General features: G+C 47.3%; 1 protein-coding gene across 1 annotated transcript in view; it reads right to left on the bottom strand.

Annotated features, from left to right (window-relative positions):
- Nucleotides 1-19164, bottom strand: part of MAMLD1 (mastermind like domain containing 1) — a 76314-nt gene extending 57150 nt beyond the window's left edge. Inside the window, exon 1 of the mRNA XM_031602677.2 lies at nucleotides 18907-19164. Within this exon, the coding sequence (XP_031458537.2) occupies nucleotides 18907-18960 (54 nt within the window). The 5' untranslated portion in view covers nucleotides 18961-19164. The remainder of the gene's footprint in view (nucleotides 1-18906) is intronic.
- Between the last annotated feature and the right edge of the window lie 881 nt (nucleotides 19165-20045).

Raw genomic sequence — 20045 nt, 5'->3', positions numbered from 1 at the left:
TTTTTTCCCACCTAGAACTTGCAGGAAAGCCCTTGAGACCCTCCTCAGGACAGAGCTGTGTGGGGTTTCTTTGTGGGTTCTTCTGTTTTTTCTTTTCATTTAGATGGAATAAATTGAAAGCGATGCTTACGAAGAAAACAAGAATGCAGTGTTGAAGAAGCACTGTAAGTAGGCAGATTAATAAACAGGATCCTAATTTCTTATCTTTGATGATATTCAGTACTATTTTAAATATTCTCCAAAGACTCCCAAACACACAGAAGGTCATATGTAAAATCCCTGATGAAGCAATTTAATGCTAAATGAAAGCTGAAACTAGGTAAGCCCAACTCTTGGGATCACCGATATTGTTGAAGAGTAGAATGGAATCAGTCCTAACCAAGAACACCGTGCGTTTTTCAGCTTTTTTTAGGAAAAAAATATTTTTTTCCTAAATTAAATAGAGTAAGTTTAGCTGGTTCTTACAGCTTAGCAGGAAACAATTTAATTTCCAAGCCAATTGTACACTGACAGTTGGCAACAATGATTTTACATTATAAAAAGAGAATGGGAAAATAGTTGTGTGTTTCTGAAACACTTCCAGAAAATTTCCTTTGAGAACACGTTTGGTGAGAAGTATACAGACAGGCATTAAACACGAATGTATTTTAATAAACATCCACTCAGCTATATGGTGTGATAAATAGGTAATAAGAATGTAATACAGGCATTTAGCTTTCAGCTTCCAAAGGAGCTGGAAGCTAAAACAATAATACTTTCATTAGACTCTCCTGCCTGGTATCAAGAGCCAATTTCCACCTATTAATATGGATTTCTATTACCCGCCTTGTGAATACTGTTAACCCATTTATCAAGCAAGAAGCCATACTTTTGTCACTTATTACAAGCCGAAGGGGAACAGAAGGATTGCTAAACCATGTAACACTAGAGCATCAGATTGAATCGTTTGACCTAGAAGATAAAAACATTCCACTTACGTGTAAAATGAACAACAACAACAACAACACCCTGACCCAAGCCTGCTCTTATTACAGTTAATAAGACCTCTTCCAGGATCAAACCTTTCCTTGCAGGTCAGAAGAAAAAAATAATAATAAAAAAATCACTGTCTGCAGACTAATTGTAAACTCAGTGCACGTGTAATTAAACACGCCTCATTGGTTCTCTTGATATGTCAATAGTGGGTAGGAGGAGGTTGATTTAACTTAAATGACTCCAGTCTTATGAACATTTGCCCCTTTCCTGTCCTCTAAGCAAAGCATCATTTAACAAAACAACCTCAGCCAAATGTGAGGAGCTTGGCACTAAGCGGTTATTATTCAGCTTGCAGCGGTGCCCCAGACGCTCCAGGTGCTTTCCCAGCACCGAGGCAGAACTGCTCATGGTTTCCCCCACAGAGGACAGCGTGCTCCCCCCAAGCAGAGGCTGGGGAGATGAAGGTGAGGACGGTGGTGCTATGGTGGAGATGGCGGGGCGCAGCTCCCTATCCTGAGCCAAACACGCTGCACTCTGCTGTCCCACAGCAGCCCCTTCTCCTCAGGCCCTGCTCCCAGCCCCGCTCAGCAGCCCCCAGCTCCGGCCATGGACCTGTCCCCCCTCAGGCATCCTGCTGCTCCCAAGAGGCGCTGAGATCACATCATTTCTTTTTCCCCCCACAATGGGTCAGACTGTAAAGATCTCCCTTTTTCCAGGGTCAACCCTTTACCCAGCAGGTCTGCTCCGTGCACAAGACAAAAGCTCTGCAGCATCCCTCTCACCCACTTTCTCTGGAGCAATGACCCAGGAGAAGTACTCATATTCCTCCCACTCTACGCAGCTCAGATGCCAAAAATACTTCAGATCTCAATCCATAAGGGAGAGTCAGGATGTAACAGAATGTAAGCAAAGTTTCTGGAGCTTCAGCACTTACACTTCTCTGGTCTCCATCCAGGGGTGACATTTAAGATACACGAATTCCTCAAGCAGGATGCCTCGGCTCTCCTTTCTTTATTCCCAGCTGCCACAGGTCAGCAAACCCAGCTCCCCTGACTTCAGCAGACTGCTGTTGGTTTACCCCTCACCAGGACATTCTTATTTTGATTGTATTCTGTAAAAGCAGCATGTTTCATTATTTGATAATAATTCCACACATCTTCCACTCCTTACACCACCACAGAGCATCCTGTCCCACACAGCCCCACAGAGCTGAGGGACTTCCACAATTCCTCCTGAGGAAAGAGCATTTCTTGCAGTGATCAGTAAGCTGGTAAGCTGCTGAGAAGCCATCAGGCTGCTCATTATACTCTCAATGAATTCGTAACCAAAGTAATTCTCAGTGGGGTACTACAGCTTGACCAACATTACACCCTTTTCAAAGGACAGGAAGAAGTACTGCGGCTTTGTGAAACAGATTCTGAATTTCTTTCATACTCCTGGGTAGTCATTTTATTCTGTAATTCACCTTTATGCACACTGCAACTTCATCCATACCCATCTCTCTCTCAGTGGTCCTTTAATCCTTTTCTGCTCATGTTGTAGCTTAACACAAGGATGGGTGGATTTCTATAAGCTGAGGGCTTGGGAGGCTCTAGCAGTATGTATGCAAGGAAGTCACTTATTTCTGCGGAAGAAGAATCTCAAGTTGGGGTTGGACATTTTATAGTTTAGCCAGATTTTGATAAGAAATATTAGGAATTCATGGGGCTTTTATCATTTTCAGCAGCAAGAGGATTAGACTCTAAGCTGACAAGAGCAAGAACATCAATTGTTAAAAGAAATATGTGCCACACTGAAATACAGAAAAGCACCTGAACGACATAACGTGCCGTCTGATAAAAACACTACAAGCACCTCCAAATTCAGCCCAGTGATGGCTTGACGAGTCAGTGCTTCATTTGTCTGCCAGGGCCAAAATCACAGAGATTTCTGTACTAACACTGAGAAAAGCAAGAGAAGGGCAAGGAGATGTCATGCTTCAAGCCATGGCTGCATGCAACAGCACTGATTCAAAATGCAGGCAATATACTAAGGCTTTGGCTACATGACAGAGAGAAACAATTACGAATCTTTATTTGGATTCAAAAATGGTATCCACTAATCTGGCAATACAGATGAAAGGACTTGAGTCTTAATTGCAAAATGCAGTGACTATTTCTTTTCCCTCCAAACTCAAAGAAAAGTGGCGTCAACTAGTAACAAAATCTGTCCTACCTCCCTCATGAAAGACGCCCAAACCAAAAGACACCTCAAATTCTGCCTTCTTTTCCCCAAAATATTCAGGGCACCATAAATGCATTTCAAATTAAATGACTTTTTGTACTGAACTTCTAAAACCCTTGACTTTTAATAAGGTTGTGCATCATTTGATTTTAATTACAGATTTTTTTATCCCTTAAATTTGACTAAAAATGATGTGATTTACAAAGCAAACAAGCCAGTTAAACAAAGCTAATTAAATTCACCAGAGACAGCCTCGCTTTTCCCCTCAGTGAGTGTTTATTTCAGCTCCCAGTGCTCTGATAGCTCCTGACAGCTTGCTGGGACACAAGAAAGAAGTAGGTCAGGGTAAGCCGGAATCAGCAACAGAGGATCCCATTAGACAGGCTTGTAGGGTAATACGGAGATCGAGGAAGTGTGTGATGTAGTGACAGTGTTAGAGACACATAACAAACAGCCCGAGGACAGCCTCCAGCAGAACCGGTACGTTTATCTTCTCTCTGCTGTAATGACCCCTCGCATAGCTCATCCAGTGCAATTCCTCATACGAGAGGTGCTGTATAAACCTTGTGACAAAACCGTGCTCCCGGTTTGCAAGATTACGCAGAGCCAGAGGCGACGTGGCTGGCGTGGGCTGCCTCTCCAGCAAGGCAGCACAGTGCCGTGGCCATGGAGCATCCCGTGGTGGGGCTGCAGTCTGATGCTGGGGATCTCAGTGCAGGAGCCCAGCTGCACGGTGCCATGCAAACACAGCATGTGTGTGAAGAAGGCTCTCCTCCCACCACCGCCCCACGGCCTCTGGGAGCAGATCCTGCATGGACCTGTGCTCTCACTGGGGCTCCCAGCCAGAGCTGCTGTGCAAGGAAGAGAGGGCAGCAGAAGCAGAAACCAGAGCAAAAATGAAAGGACAAAAGCGATCAGCATAGAGTAGAAAGCACTTTATGTCTCTTCCATTATATGAGGTCTTTTAATGAAACCGGTATTTTTACAAGACACGTGAATTTACCCAAACACTCCCTAGTGTAATTCCCTCACGAAGAAAATAAAAGATCTTTGAAATACAGCGCCTTGGGAATAAGAGCAGAAGGCGCAGTGTCTGAAGCCTGCAGTGTGGCACTCAGTCAGAGGCAAGAGGGAGAGCAGAGCCCGAGCCCTCCTTGTTCTCCTGCTCACGCCACTGAAAGTTCAAAGTCTCTCAGGCGGGACCTGACAACCTGCACATACCCAAACATCTCAATTACAAGAGCCAATTTCTCAGGCTTCCACAAAAGCCAGAGATACCCTCACCAACTCCAACCTGTGCAACCTGCATTAAAAAGAGTGAGTGAGTGTGTGCTATCCTAGAAAATAGGTAAGCTTGACAGGAACAATTTAAAGTGCCATGGGCATAAACAAACACAATGGAGAACGTGGTTTTATTTTGTTCAGAGGTTGATGCACTCACTTGGCTTAGACAAGTCTCCAGCAACCACTTTACTAAGCACGTGAGTTACTTTTCAGAAATGATGGAGCTCAGACTGACGAAGTAGCCTGCATTATTTTAGGAGTCTCACTTTGGTTACATTCGTTTTCATGTTTATTTGATAAGAGCACGTCATGTTCAGCATCACTCTCAGTCTTTGTTTCTCGTTGCAGCCTTTCTGCAACACAATTCATCTCCTACGCCAGCAGTGCTTCCTGCTCTTCGGGGGGTCACACAGCACGGTCACTTGTACCCACTCACTCCATGACGTGACACATCCCTTTCCTGCAATTCTGACTTAAGCAGACAGTTCTACCGTGCCTGTGAAGCTCTTGTCCTGCAGCACCCATGCAAAATCCCCACCCGGTCAGACATCCAAAGCAAGTCCTAAAGAGAAATATGCACGTCCAAAACGAAACGTGCACCAAGATAAAGGCATTAAAATAAAGGAAGAAGACAAGGAGAATGATCGGAGCCCCAGGGCCTGCAAGGAAGGAAGGAAGCTTTTAACAACACTAAAATATAAAATTGATTTGTACACATATTTGATAAAAATCAATACAATTAGCAAGTAACTGAATACTAGAAAGGGAAATTGATTGCTCGGGGGCCCAGAAGACTCAGGGCAATCAGTCCATTCTTCCAGCTCCTCCAGTCTTAATAAAAATTTACTTTTTCATAATCCTTCCTGAACTCTTTGCCCATTAATAATGCCACTAAACAGCTCTTCTTTTAGCACTATTATTGCAGACCTGCTTGAATTACATTTAGAGGCAGTTTGGAGTGGCATGTTCTGGCCATTTTGCTATCTGCTGCACAAACCTCCAAGCAACAGCATAAAAGAATACCAGCTAATGAACGGGAACACGGGAACACTTGAGAAGAGCTTATAAAATTAAGTACCAAAGTTTAAATAAACGGATTACCATAGAATTGATTTGCTACATCAATTTGGTCAGCTTTTGCTGATACACCATTTCTCCCTCCAGAGAGAAGAGCCACCTTTTCAGAACAACTAATTAAATGTTTTGAGCGGCGCCAGGCGAGCAGGGCTGCATTGCTCTGCCCCTCCCAGCCATTCCTCAGCACCACCTGAAATCGCCCCTGCGTGCAACATGGGGACAACCTCAGTGCTGGAAGGGGGTGGAGGTGCTGCAGCCCTGCTGCAGAGCGCGGCCCTGCGCCCATGGGGCTCTGGCACTGAACTCCGTGAGGAGCCCGATCCGAATCATAAACAAGTGTTTTTCCACATTCATGAGAACAGCTGCATGCTTAAAATTCAGTAAGGTGGTTCAAGCACGTTCTAGTTCACCTCCAAAGGAACATCTCAAGAAGTGGCACAGAAATCTCAATGCTACTTGTATTTCCAAGCTGGCTGGGCCAGTGGTTAAACTGAGACATTTTATCAGCCTAAGGAGAGCTCTACCAATGCTCTGCAGCTGGGCTAGAAACCCAGCATGACGCCTGCAGACCCCAGGAGGGGAGATGCGGGACCAGCTGAGCGCCACACACCCGCTCAGGTGCCTTACAACATTCTTGTTATTTTGTTACTCTAAAGCCTGTCCCACTGTTTCCTCCCACAAAGTAGAGACACCACGCTGGAAACACAGAGAAAAACCAGAAATTACAGTTCCAGCACTGGCCTTCGAAACTGAGCAAGGTACTTCGATCTCCTTGCCTCAGTTTCCCTGCCTAATGAAATAAAACAGACAGTAAAACTTATTTCACCCAGTTCACACTTCCCTTGGGAAGATGAAATGCTTGTTCTGTGTAACTTGGGAGATGAAAGGCATCAGGCAAACATTAATCTTGGTCACCACACCTACCAAGCGGATCTCCAGCACACACACGAGGATTTGTTTTTAAAGAGCCCTTTGTGCAATTCAGGAACTACAGTTTCCTGGAGTAGTATAGCTAAATTAAAGCTAATCAAGAATTTCCCTGTTGCTCAGCTTACATCAGAATTAAAAATGATGCTCCCATTTCAAAAGACTGCCACAGAATGAGTTACATCAAACTAGCTGAAGCCCACTTGCAGCATGGCCACGGAGGAAAGAAGCTACAGGAGGGTGTCCATAGGCATTCACCTCTGAGCACACACACTGATAAGTCAGATCCTTTTTAATAAGGAAATGCAAAGTGACTCATTTTTCTGCATGTGAGAAGAGAACCAAAGAATCTTTTACACTCCTGTCTGCCTCCATAAACACTCAATTGTGTCTCCTTCCTTTGGAGAAGCTCTAAAAGAGAGTATGATTGCCTCTTCAGGCTGGCAGAATCCAAAGCCAGCTTATGAACCCAAATTTCAGGTGAAGAAGGAGATTTGGGAAGGTGGGTCACTAGCAGCTCGTCTCCTCACTGCCTGGATGCACCATGGCCAAGCAGATGTCCCCAGAGCCTGGCCCATGGAAGGCTTACACAGTGCTCTGGGCACTGCTGCTAATCTGTGTAGGATGAGTGCCAGGTTATTAGCGTCTTTAAGCAAGATCTGCAGACCTAGCCCAGCACCCATGACTGCCCTGTGCAGGAATCAGGTGTGCCAGGTGAAAGCACGGAGAACTTGGGCAGCACGAGCAGCAGCGCAGGCACACCATGACTCCTGGCCTGGGGCTGCCACGGCTCAGGCTCAGCAGGTGCATGCTGCAGCAGCACACTGAATGGCAGGCAGTGCTTCAGTCAGCCAGACTGCCGAGTGCTCAGCGTGCCCATACAGAAGTGCTATTACTGAGATAAACCAAAGCGACACAGGGCTGTGCTCACAGCTGAGTCTGGCTCCTCGGCGCATCTCTGTGCTGCTGCTTGGAGGCCAATCCCTCCAGCTCAGCAATACAAAGGTACAAAAGCAAGAGCACAAAACGAAATAACAGTTGCAAAAGTAAGATAATAATGATAATATATAAAATTATTTATATAATGGAGATAAAACAGCACTGAGGGAGCACACAGTGAGCTGGCACAGGAAACATTCTCTGCTTGAGCAGAAGCACTTGGAGATGCAGGACCTCGCAGACGTGCCCATGAGGCACCATCTCTATCTCCATCCCTCCCCTCTCTCCATACCTCACCCTGTCCTGGACACCCGCCCAGCATCTTCCCCAACCCATGGCTTCACCCTCCCTTTGGGCCCAGCCCATCCCAGCCATTGCTGCTCTCACCCCTACCATGGCCTCCTCGTACCCCAGACCTCTCTGCTGCTCGGCCGTGAGCTTCCTGGCTCTCCATCAGCAGCTCTGGCTGCCCCAGCCCAGCCAGCCTGAGCCGCAGAGCTGGTCCTCCTCTGTGCTGGGGCCCAGCAGTATGCATAAACAAACAGCTATGCAGACGCAGAGCTACACTCCAAAAGGAAATGACCACTGGATAATATTGCACAACCTTTCTTAATAATGAATATGTATTTCTTTAAAATGCGTGCCACCTAATCCCCTCGGCATTGCAAACATGCCCCACAGGGGGGTAATTTAAGTTAATCAAGCCTTGTGCTCCTCGCAAAGCGTAACAGTTTGTCTCGCTGTGTTTTGGGGAGCAGATGGCAGAGCCCAGCACGAAGGCCAGAACCTGCTGCTGCTCCTGGTGTTCTCTGGATGAGCTGAGGGCTGCAAAGGGGCGAGCATTTTACATCCTGAACTGACAGTCATGCAGCCTTCAATAGAGATGCTCAAAAGGACTGGCGGGCAGCCACAGTCGGCCATTTACTGCTTGCTTGCCACTGCTGCCACTCTCAGATATAATAAAATTAAAGCTGCTGGCTTGCATAAGACTTCCAGTAATTAGATCATCCCTTATCTTCACAAGCAACAACATCCAAAATCAGTTCCATGCAGGAAAGTAGCAGAGGGTTTCTTACACCACAGCACTTGACACTGCTGCTGCGGCTCACATTTCTTTGCACACTGTCCTGACAAGTGACTTCAGGCTGTACATAGCTGGGCACATGACTGCCAGCAACTGTTCAGAGCAGCTGATTTGGAGTTCAGGCTCTCTCTGTGGACAGTCAAATGCCCAGAATGTGGCTGAATCTTTGGGGGTGGAGTGAAGGGTGAGAAGAGCTGTCAAGAGGGAGAAAAACCCAACAATTTGTAGAAGATGTGTAGAGCCAGAAGGATTTTAAAGCAAGGACAGCTAAGACTGCCTAAGTCAAGCTATTCCAGGCGTATCAGAATGATTGAGAAGGGGAAGCAGCATACAGTTCAGCCTGCAAAATTCAAGATTTTTATAATTCATAACTGACAGAAGACACACACTTCTCCTTCAAAACACAGAGCACACCCCATAGCACCCAGCTACTGGCAGAGTGCAGGGGAGCATCCTTACACCCACTGGCTGGTCCCATGCCAGGGCTGCCCCCCAAGCACTTCTGGTGGTAGCAATTCAGCAGCAGCAGTGTGTAGAAACACTTTGCAGTTATTAACTTGTTTGGTTTTGATTGCTGGATCAGTTCCCCATTCCCAAGGCACTTAGATTTACTTTTTTAGCCTAACACTACAAAGTAATCAAATCACTCCATTACAGCTGACGGACTGGGAGCCCTAAAGGGGTGGGGAGAGAAGCATCAGGAAACGCATCTACATTTTCTCTTACATCTTTCACACTTGCCCTCAACTTCAGATTCTACTCATCTACATCTCTGGAATTCAAGAACATTGAACTTCAACTGACACAAGAAGTTATTTGAAGATGCACGACTTTCACTTGAAATTAAGGCTGATCTACCTTCTGGGATCAGGGACTAAGATTCACTTCTCATAAAGATGGAAAAGCCTGAACACACTCTCTTTTCTGCTTTAAGTCAAACACAAGTGTTGCTGCAACCAAGAAAACATCCTCCCAATGCTACGTAAAGTTCAAACCAATCAATGCATAAAGAAGATGAGGAGATGAGATGGAGGACTCAAATACGCCTCTGTGCCCTTCCATTGAAGGTGCAGAATTGGTAAGCATGGGAAGACAAAGGAGCTGGCTCAGAAAGTCAAGATTAGTATGGAAATTTTGGGGGGGGGGGGGGGAAGGCATTAATTCAGTTGGATTTTGACCATGGCTCTTCACTACAATTTATGTTCAGTTTTATGTACAGAAAAAGAAAATATTAAGTACACACCCGTGATATATAAGGCAAAAGGAAATGTTTGGATTCAGACAATGTCCTTGTCTAATACACCCCAGTGCAAAATTAAAAAGAAATTAGTGCTCGCATAGTCCTGTGTGTTTAAAAATAATTTGAATGACCCACTGCTTAAAGCATGGAAAAGATCCTCTATTATTATAAACCAAACATATTTCATTTTAGAATGCACTCAAACTGACAGGGTAAAGCATAAAGAAGTTCCCCCAAAAGATTTTTTTAATAGAGAAAAACAACAAAACACAACTTAATGGAGCCTGTGATCAAATAATCTTACAGAGTTTGGACTTAATACACCAACAATGTCAGGCATTTCAATGCAGTAGCATCAAAACTAGATATTTACTATTTGGTAGTGAGTAACCCTTTGAAAAGGGAGGAACAAAAATTCCTTTTTAATGAGTCACCATTTGGCAGTCAGAGATCAAAACCTTTTGCCTGTATTTCTGACTGCAGCGCTGTATATACTTGAGGTTTTCCCAGTCTGTGTGACTTTATTTAAATCAACGGAGTTAATTAAGAAAATAAGTAAGTTAGAAGAACAGGAAAAGTCAAGTCCTTCAAAGTGTCGACAATCAGCATAACCTACCAGGTTACTGAAATACCGGATGAATTCAGAAATTATTTCCATATATAAACTTGGAATTGTGAAGATCCCAGTAAGATTTAAAGTAACTCTTCAAAGCAAAATGAAATTACACTCAGTATCCATTCTGATAACCACATCAAATGCACGCTGTGTAATTGTTCTCAAGCTAATGCAGCTGCGTGGGGAAAAAGCTTCTAGCGTGTGAGTGGAACTGTGTATGATGGATGTCTTCATAAAAGATTCATTTGTTTACCTTTGCTCAAAACTTAACCTATGAAGATCTGGCACAGAAAATGAAACATTAAGATACCTCCCTGAGAGTAGATGCCATTTTTGTCTTTAAATATTTTCTCTCTCTTTCTCTTTTTTCTTTTCCAAATTGTGAAGCTTTAGCAAGAAGAAAGATACTCTGACATGACTTCAGGAAAAGAAATCCACTTCCTCAGCCAAAACAAAGAAATAAAACTATCATTCATACCGAGGAGGGACTCAGGGTAAGATACACTTCCTTTATTTTCAGTGTAATTTCCAGCTATGTGAAAAGTCCCTAGAGACCTCAGCTAGCTACAAGTATTCATGCTTTGCTAAATATTTAGCGAGTTAACCTTCACACTAAGCATCCTTAAGGTAAAGCACCACTATTCACATTTTAAAAAGGACATGTAAGAATGTGGGAGCTGTTTACTCCAAAAATTGCCTCCACCTCCAGTGGGGCTGAAGACATTCAACCTCTCTGAAAAAAAAAAAAAAAATCTAACAGTTCTGAAATTGCAAAGGCTTTATTGAGGCTTGGCTTTTACCTTAGGAAATCTCCAGATTGTTATTTCAAGACTCACATCCAAGTGAGAGCAGGAACCTGCAACCCATCCCACACTGCTACCCATCCGCCCTCCACTGTGCTGCCGCTGCACCAAGCCTCCTTACAGAGACCCTTACACCCACTGATCTCCATTTCTGTTCAATTTATTTGTAGATGAGAAGTTGCTAGAGTAAATAATCACAGCAACTGGTTATAGTTTGCGAATTTGGAGAACTGAAGGAAGAAGTCAGAGAAATAACGCAGCAGAGAGAATCAATCATCCATCTCATTCCATTAGTCTTTTGGCAATCCCGTGTCACTGCTGTTGCGAGCCTGGATAACGATGCCACATCAATCCTCCTTTTGAGAAAGGGACTACAAGCTCTGACTCTGCAACTGTGTCCTACCTGACCTTGGGAATCTTTGGGGAAAATTTCCCATCAAATGCACTAAAAGCTTTTACTGGAGGAGAATTACCAAGTTGGGCTGTGTTTCATAAAATGCATGACACAAAAATATACCACCCGTCTTCTGTTTTCACTAGAAATAAGTTGCCAGTGTGTAATCAACAACTCCACACATCCAACGCTGTGTGAAAAATTGCATTTTTGAAGCCGTGTCAACAAGTCTGCTCAGAGGTGATGGACATGGGGCAGAACAAAGAGGCAGCTCTTTTAAGGAAGTGTTCTTGAAATGAAGATAGGCTGCATCTCCCAATCCAAACCTCCCCGATCCAAATGAAAATAACACTTACTTGTAAATATTACAGAACACAGAACTCAAAAAGATGAAGTTCTTTGTGTGTTTCATAACAAATCCAGACTTCTTCCCTTCCTTCCAGACCAGACACTACTCTTGATGCAACGTGCAGTACTGCCTTTCTGATATCAGTGTGAGCAGACAGAAGAGGACATATGGCCTTTTGTACTGTTCCCAACATGCCGCATGTTACAGAAAAAAAAAAAAAAAAAAAGGAAAAAATCATTATCCAGGCTGGAAGAAACCCAGACCATCTTAAATATTTGTTTGTTGCAATTTGGAAGATCTTTCTGGAAAAAACAACCAACTGTTCCTGCACACCTAATCCAAACCCAGAATGGTTGCTGGGGATCGAGCACAAACCGTGCCTCGATGGGGGAAATCTCTGATGTGATCCTGCTGGGTACTTCTCTGTAACTAAGTATCATTTCTATTACTGTGGCTAAGACTAACAAGTTAACAGCCCAATTTACACTAGTACTGTTGTATCATTAGAAACAACAAGATTATGTACTTTAATTCTAATGCCAGCACAATTATTTTAACACCAAGTGTGTTAGATGTGACTCTATACCCCCTAAATTAATTTCAGAGTAGTGGCTAAATAAAATGGCATAGTTCTTTGTGCTTTTGTTATAACATGCTCATGTGCAGCAAACTGTGAAAAAAATGTAGTAATTAGAGGTTAAATTAATCCCTGACAGACAGGCAGCTTAGCAGAGCTGGGCTCTCTGCAGAGGACAGAAAGCTTGCCAGTCTTCCCCAGTTCTGCACAAAGCACAGACGAGATGGTGAGTGCTCCCTGAGCACAAGGGGAATGCTGGCATTGGGAGCAAGCCTTCGAGCAGCCAAAGCCAACACACACACCTTGAGATGGGCGCGATGCTCTGAGCCACCAGGGCTGCACACTGCCTGATCAGGATCAACCACTTGACATTACAGACAGGCTTTTGCACAGCAGAACAGGCTCCTAACTGCTGGATAATCCACCTCTGGATGTTAATAAAGTGAACAATGGCATTATGTTGCACAACACAACTAGAAAGTTACCTTGCTGCTTCTGATTTTTATGCAGGCAATGGATTTCATTGCCCACAAGAGTACGTGTGCTGTGTTATTCCAAAAGCAGTAACCAGGTACATGCTGGGTAGCTGTATGCCCCAAACCTACATGATGTTTAATTCTAGAGGAAAAGAGAACTTCCACAGAATGGCACAAGCAAAACTGTGCAAGACAAAGAGTCAGCCCGCTCCCTTTGATGAGACTCTTTAAGCATTTGTGCTTGAGCGTGCTGACAGAAATAAACGTTTTTCCTGCCTCTTTGGCCGCAGCAGGATAGGAGCAGCCAGCTTCCAAGCCCACATGAGAGCAGCCTGCTCTTAGGGGAGAGAACTGAGAAGTCCTGCTGTGGGAATGGGGCACCCATGGAGCCTGTCCTGTGGACACGCACTGCACCTCTGCTAGGGGACGGTGCGAAAGCTGGTGTCCTGCTGGCTGCCACTCAAGAGCCGGGCTGCCGTGGGGTGAAACAATAACCTAGTTAACACCCTCCCCTGCAGAGGTAATCCATACCATGGCTGCGACAGGCTGAGCCCCAGCTGCCCCTGCATGAGCTGGGAAGTCGGGCAGGCACCAAGGCACCACGGTTACAGCGGCAGAAAACTCTACTGAAAAAAAAAACCAACACCTAAAGAGAATGAAGAAAACACTTAGAAAAGTGAAACATGGGGCTGGCTGAGATTGCAGATCAGCGTGGGAGTGCATTAACAACGCTGGTATTTCTGTACTACCCAGATCATCAATTATTAACAAATTAGGACATGCCTGATGGGGTGCTTATGTAACACTTCTTTATCAATAACACTGCCAAGTCCCTTGCAGGGGAAAGCGAAGCGAATTTCAACAAGTCACGAAGTGACGCCTGCCCTTGGACAGGGCACACTGATGAATTCTGCTTTCCCCTGCCTCAGCAGAACCACCGACCTGCAAGGAGCAACTCCAGCCAGCCCAGCACCCTGCTGGAGATGCAGTCTCAAACCAGGTCAGCGTGCACCGATGCCTTATGGCACCACAGCAGCAGCACTGGGAGGAACGGCCCAAACCCCACATCCCTCGCTGGGCACACCACCAGCCCCAAGGACAGGCCCTGGCATCCTATGCCACCTGCCAGCTGGGCCAGGGAGGGGAGGAGCCTGCAGCTCCCTCCCCCACTTTACCCTTTGGGTACAGCCTCATAGGAGGAAAGGATCCACTATAAATGCAGCCTACAATGGCACCTTCCCTCATCCTGCTCCATTTCTTGCTCATTTCCTTCAGTAGGCAAGACCGAGCGGGGTGGGGAGCACAAAACAACCCCACTCCCCTATTCAAAGTCCATAATTCCGGGTTCAAATCTGAGTGTCACCCAATGGCAAGTTCCACTGCACTGTGCTGGGCCCTGTCCCCTGCGCCTCCTGATGAGCACATGCTGGAGCATCCGAGCTGCACACCAAGCCAAGCTCCACCAGCAGCTTCTGGGACTCGGCATGTAAACGTGCACAAAATGAGCATTTGCCTCTTGAAGGCAAGTAACCACTTAGCAACACATTTTCTTCCATTTAAAACAAGAAAATTATTATCAGCAAGGAGGCTTCCCAAGAGGAATTAAGACTCTTCATAGCACATTTGCATTTGCTATTTATCCCCTCTCTGATTGCATCACTCCATGTAGCACAACTGGAGCCTGGGAGGTGATGGAGTCACAGGGCCCTGCTTACTGGGCCCTCAGTTGTCACTGAGATGCATTTTCATTTTGAATAGAGTTAGCAGCCCAGGCCATTGCAAACTGCAAGGAAAGATAGCAGAAGAGAAGGATATAAAGTAAAACCTTTAACTGACAAAGACGTCAATTCTGTGCAAAGTGCTGGCAATAATAATAAAGATTGCAGGAAGGAGGCTGTGATGGCAGCACAGAGAGCTCTGCAAAGTTTCCCTTTGAGCTGCTGGCAGCCCTGAAATGGGTCATGGAAAGTAGAAACCATGTTATTGATCTCTGCCTGTTCTGCAGGTGTGTTCATCTTATTAAAAATGCTTTTGCTATTTTCACTTAAAACAATATTCCAGTATCTTCCAAAGTCCCTTACAATCATTAACAACGTTAATGACGGCACTACTAAATGCCTAAACACTTTCTTGACATATTTTTAAGCAATCACCTTTTACGGGTGAAAGAAAACCAAACTTGTTATGTGTACACAAGCACTGCACACGTTTGGCATTTCAGAACCATGCTCTAAAGTCCCCCTTCAAAATTACCAGCAAGGGTGGAAGTTCAGCACAACTGTAGCACCCAACATCTGAAAAAATTAGAGCAGCCCCAACTCTGCTTTGAGCTGTATAAAAGAACAGTTGAAAAACTTACAGTTGACTGGTGCTACCTAGGTTACCCATCAATGGCATTGAAACCGGTATATTATTAAGAGAGGTGTATGATGGGAATTGGTTTATTGTGCTGATCCATAGTAACCAACTCCCGTTCGTCCATCATTTATCTCTCTCACCAGCGACATATGGGTTTGTCTATTCACACTCTCAGCATTCTCTCTGCTCCAACAAACAGTCAGCCTTTTCTGCTGGGATAAGGAGATTTTTTAGTTACATCCATTATGTGCGTATCAACATTTATGGCAGGAAGATAATTGCCAAAGAGCTCAGGGGGATAAAAGCTCCCTCTTCATAACACAAACTCCCTTAAAAAAAAATCAATATTGATATAAAACAGTTCAACGTGAAGCCTTGGTGTGTCTTCTGCTTTCTTCAGTTTGAAATACTATTTTTTTTTTTTTTAATACCAAGTCAAACTGGAATGTCATGTAGAAAGCTTTTACAGTGACTTAACTGGTGGTCTTCCCATACAGGAAAAAATAGCAATGTACAGTATTAATTGTTCCTTAAAGAAGTGAATGGCAAATGTGTCAGATACAGAGAGGGCTCCTTGGAGAGGCGCTGGCAGCATTTAAACTGATTTAACTATCTTTATTTGGAGACCACATCAATTACCAGTGAATCGTAACTTATAATCACCTTCTCCTGAACGCTGAAAAATGCTGACAACACAGAAACAGCAGGCACAAGGGAACAGTGAAACCTGGGGATCCTGCCTTCCCTCCTAGTTAGAGGCCCCGACAACCCCGTTTGGGCAAGTCCATTCGTTATGGCTTTTGCAAGATTTACTTCACCTTCCCATGGCCACATGCTCATAAAAGTTATTTTAAGGCTACTTCCATGGAATCAGCAAGCACATTTATTGATTAAATGACCAGGAAGCAGTGAGCACATCAAATACGGGATGGCTGGGGACCCCTCTCAACACTGTCCCTGGCCTTGGGTTGCCTCCTGCCCTTCTCCCAGCACGGTGGGGCAGCGGTGCTGACAGGTACCTGGGTCGGGAGCTCTCACAGTCAATCTCACATCTGTTCAGAAGGCATCTGACACAACAGCTCCCTAAACCCATTCAAACCCCTTGCAAGCTACCACGTCATGATGGTAGAAATGAGATCGGAGCAAAAATTAAAACTCAGTCCAGCAACACACTGCATTCATAAAACACTTCCACCTGTGGAGCAGGAGGCCATACAAGAGAGTTAATATATACAACTGTCTCCTGTAACTACTAATCTCCCCCCAGATCCTTTAACAACTATGTAAGCTTTAAAAAAGTCTAGGAGTCTTTGCAGGTTCCAACCACGCAGTTACAAGTGAAGCCCTGTCAATATTTGCTTTTCCGATTGTGAAGTTTTAGTTAAAAGGATTAAACAGAGATGGAAAACCTCGAGTTAAAAAAAAAAAAAAAAAAAGACAAACTCTGAAAACAAGATGCTAAGTTCCACTGGGGCTGCTGGGTTCCAAGCAGTAAGCAGCTTTTCACACACTGGAGAGGAGCAGCAGAGCGCCTGTTACCTGCCTTACAATGCACACTATTTGTTTTCTATCCCTGAGCAACAGACTATTTCCTGGTTCAGTTTAAAAACTCAGTGACGTTCCAATTTCAGCCCACACATGTGTGTCACTGTCAACGTCAGTGGCAGGAAAACATTAGAAGTCACCCCTTGCTAATGCTTTCCTAACATGGAATTTCCTTGTATCGCGCTCCCTCAGCCCACCTCCTCCCTCTAAGCTGAGAGCATCTTTCCCAAATTGCTTTTTTTCCCTTTTCTTTTTTTTCTCCCCTCCTCTCCAAACATATGGCAGCGAGAGAGAACTGAAAATGGTCAGTGCCAGGAGCAGATCGCTGCTTTTTTAGGTGCCAGCGTGCAACTTCCTCGCGCTGCTCCCGCTCGCCGGCAGCACCCGGTAACGCGGCTGGGGGGCTGAGGGGGCCGAGCGGGTTGGGGGGCAGCTTACGGCAGGGGCGGGGGCGGCAGGTTGAAGGCCGTCCCGGCTGCCCCCCACCGCAGGCACCATATGGCGTAGCCTCACGTCGGCGGCTTTATATCTCCGTCAGCTCGCCCTGTGGGGGGGGGGGGGGGGGGGGGAGGAGGGAGGGAGCTCCGGGAGGGGCAGGCCCCGGCCGTTCGGCATTACCGAGGATTACAGGGCCGAGAGGGGGAACGCTCGCGTTACATAACGGGGGTGCTACGCCCCAGCGGCCGGGAGCTGCGGGGAGGACGGGCCGTTCGGTGCCGCTCGTGGGTCGGAACGGAGCTGCGCGGCGCGGGGAGGGGAGGGCGGGCGGAGGTTACCCCCCTTTCCCCCCGCCTCGGGACCGCCTCGTGGCGCTCCGCCCGGGGCTCCGCCGCCTTCCGACGGGGCGCGGTGCGGCCATCACGCGGCCGCCGGGGCAGCACCGAACGGGCGGCTCTGCGGCGCCCCCGCCGCCGCTCCCTGCCCACGGCGGGGCTCCGCCGCCGGCCCCCGGGAAACAAAAGCGGCCTCGGCGCGCTTTGTTTCGGGCTGGCGGCGGAGAAGCCTGGAAGGAAAGCTAAGCGCTGCCCTCCGCCGAGCGACCGCTCCGCGCGGGGCCCCGGCGTGTCACCCCGTGACAGCCCCCGCCGGCCGCGGCCGAACAAAGCCGCCGAGCCGAGGCCCGAGTCGCACAGCGGCAGAACGTCAGTCGGCTCGGTGCCGGCGGGCGGAGGGCAGCCGCGGCCGCACGGGGCCGCCGGACCCGGCCGGGGATCGCCTCGGGTTCCCTGCGGGAGCTCCCGGTCGCGCTTTCCATCTCGGGATGAGAACCCGCGGCAGCCGGAGGCGCAGGGCAGCAGCACGCGGTTGGGTCTCCGCACGCGAACGGTCCCGGGGAAGCCGCACGCGCCGCGTCCCGCACCTGGGGCTGTCCCCGCAACCGCGCCGGCGCCCAGCCTGTGGTGCGCTCCGCTCGGGAGAGCCCGGAGGCTGCTGCGGGGCTCCGCTGCGCCTTTTGTTCCGAATCCTGCCGATATAATGCGCGCTGCAGGCTCCCAAAAGAACCGGGAACGCCGCTGCTAACGCAAATACTGGGAGTTCTTAAAACAAATAACAAAAAAACAAAACAACAACAAAAAAAACGCAGCTCAGCACCGGGCGCTTTACCCTTCGTGTGACACCTTCCCGGAGGAGTCCCCGTGCGGTGACGGCTTCACCCTCCTCTGCCTGCTCTGAGTTTAAATTAGAATCCCCTGGCCGCCCGTGCAGGAGATCCGCCGGCGTTCACGCAGCGCAGCCGCGAGCTGCGATCCGGGCAGTGCCCGGCGCCGCTTGGCCCCGTCCCGTGCACCGGCCCGCGGGCGGTGACACGGATCCCCCGGTCCCCGACCCGCCGACACGTCCCGGCCCCTGGGCCCGGCAGCTCCCCCGGAGCGCGGCGGAATCCTCGGCCAAGTTCTCGGGCTCCGCTCCGCCGCCGGCAACTGCCCCGAAGCGCCCTCGAAAACTTTCCCTGCCCGCCCGGCTCGGCCCGCGGGGTGCCCAGCTCCTTCAGCGCAACTCCGACTTCCTCGGCCGTATCGATTTCAAACGCTGCTTACCGGAATATGCGGCTCCATACGTGGTGCTTCTACCCGCTGGGAAACCAGCAGCATCTTGGAGTGGGGATCAACCAGCTTTTAGATCCACTTTGGCTGTATTTAGCAAAGCCCGGCACCGCGGAGGATTCGGAGACTGTTTTCTCCTTTTAGGTTCCAGACAAGTTCATCCTGGCGTTGCAGTTTGCTAATGATTCACTGTCTGTCTCAATCTGCTCGCTACATTTCCATCAACCCACAGCTTCCTCACTTAGAAGGTGGAGTTTGTGGGGTTTAAGTTACTGATAGGCATATCTAAGTGCTGTGTCACTCAAAGAGGAGGAGACACACACACACTCACACACACTCTCACACACACACCGCTCCGGGCTTAAAGGGGAAGCAGCACTTTCCTCTCTTCAAAAGCTGGAAACCTCAAAGATCCAAGGCAATTTCTTTTTCATGTACATAAAGGCAAGAATTCAGCAGTCCGTGGACAGCGTTTTAAGATGCAAAATGCTGCTGAGCAACTTTAGAGCCTACTTTGCAAGGCGTCAATCTCATGTAATGCAGAAGTAGGCTAGCTCCAGAAAACAGTGTCCATGGATTGAATTCTTTCCCTGCCCCCCCTCCCCCAAATCTGAGTGTACAAATCACTGAAAAGATGCCATGGGCACAAGGAGCAAAAGTGTGATCTCCTGTTTTCATGCCGTGACTATACAATATTCTGCACTCTGAACAGTCATAAAAGGGTTAAACTCACCTCTCACAGGTGAACCCAGGTTAGCAAGAAGGAAGCAGCAGAGTTGTTTCATTCCCTGCTTTGTGCTATGCACATATTTCTGGACAGGTACAAATCCAAACAGAGCTGCCACTCACCTCTCTGCCTGCAAACACAATGGTTAGCAGTGCAACCTTGCACTGTTCGTTCTGACAGACCACCAGCTGCAAGCTGAGAGCCCACCCACACCTCTCCAGCAAACTGCAGCCAGTCAGGAGGGCAGTTGAGTCCATGCATAATTGGCATAATTTCAGTACCTTCCTAAGTCTGTCCCTCCTGTCCCACTGTCCCGGAGGTCTGGAAGCCCTGTCCCAGTACGCTGACAGCAGATGAGACATGGAGATGTTGCACCCCTGCTAATGAAATGGCTGATTTGTACCAG

Source organism: Phasianus colchicus, chromosome 14 (assembly GCF_987193195.1).
Source record: "Phasianus colchicus chromosome 14, bPhaCol1.hap1.1, whole genome shotgun sequence".
NCBI classification, from domain to species: Eukaryota; Metazoa; Chordata; class Aves; order Galliformes; family Phasianidae; genus Phasianus; species Phasianus colchicus.
The sequence above is the reverse complement of the archived record's forward strand: the minus strand, read 5'-3'. Positions and strand labels throughout refer to the sequence as shown.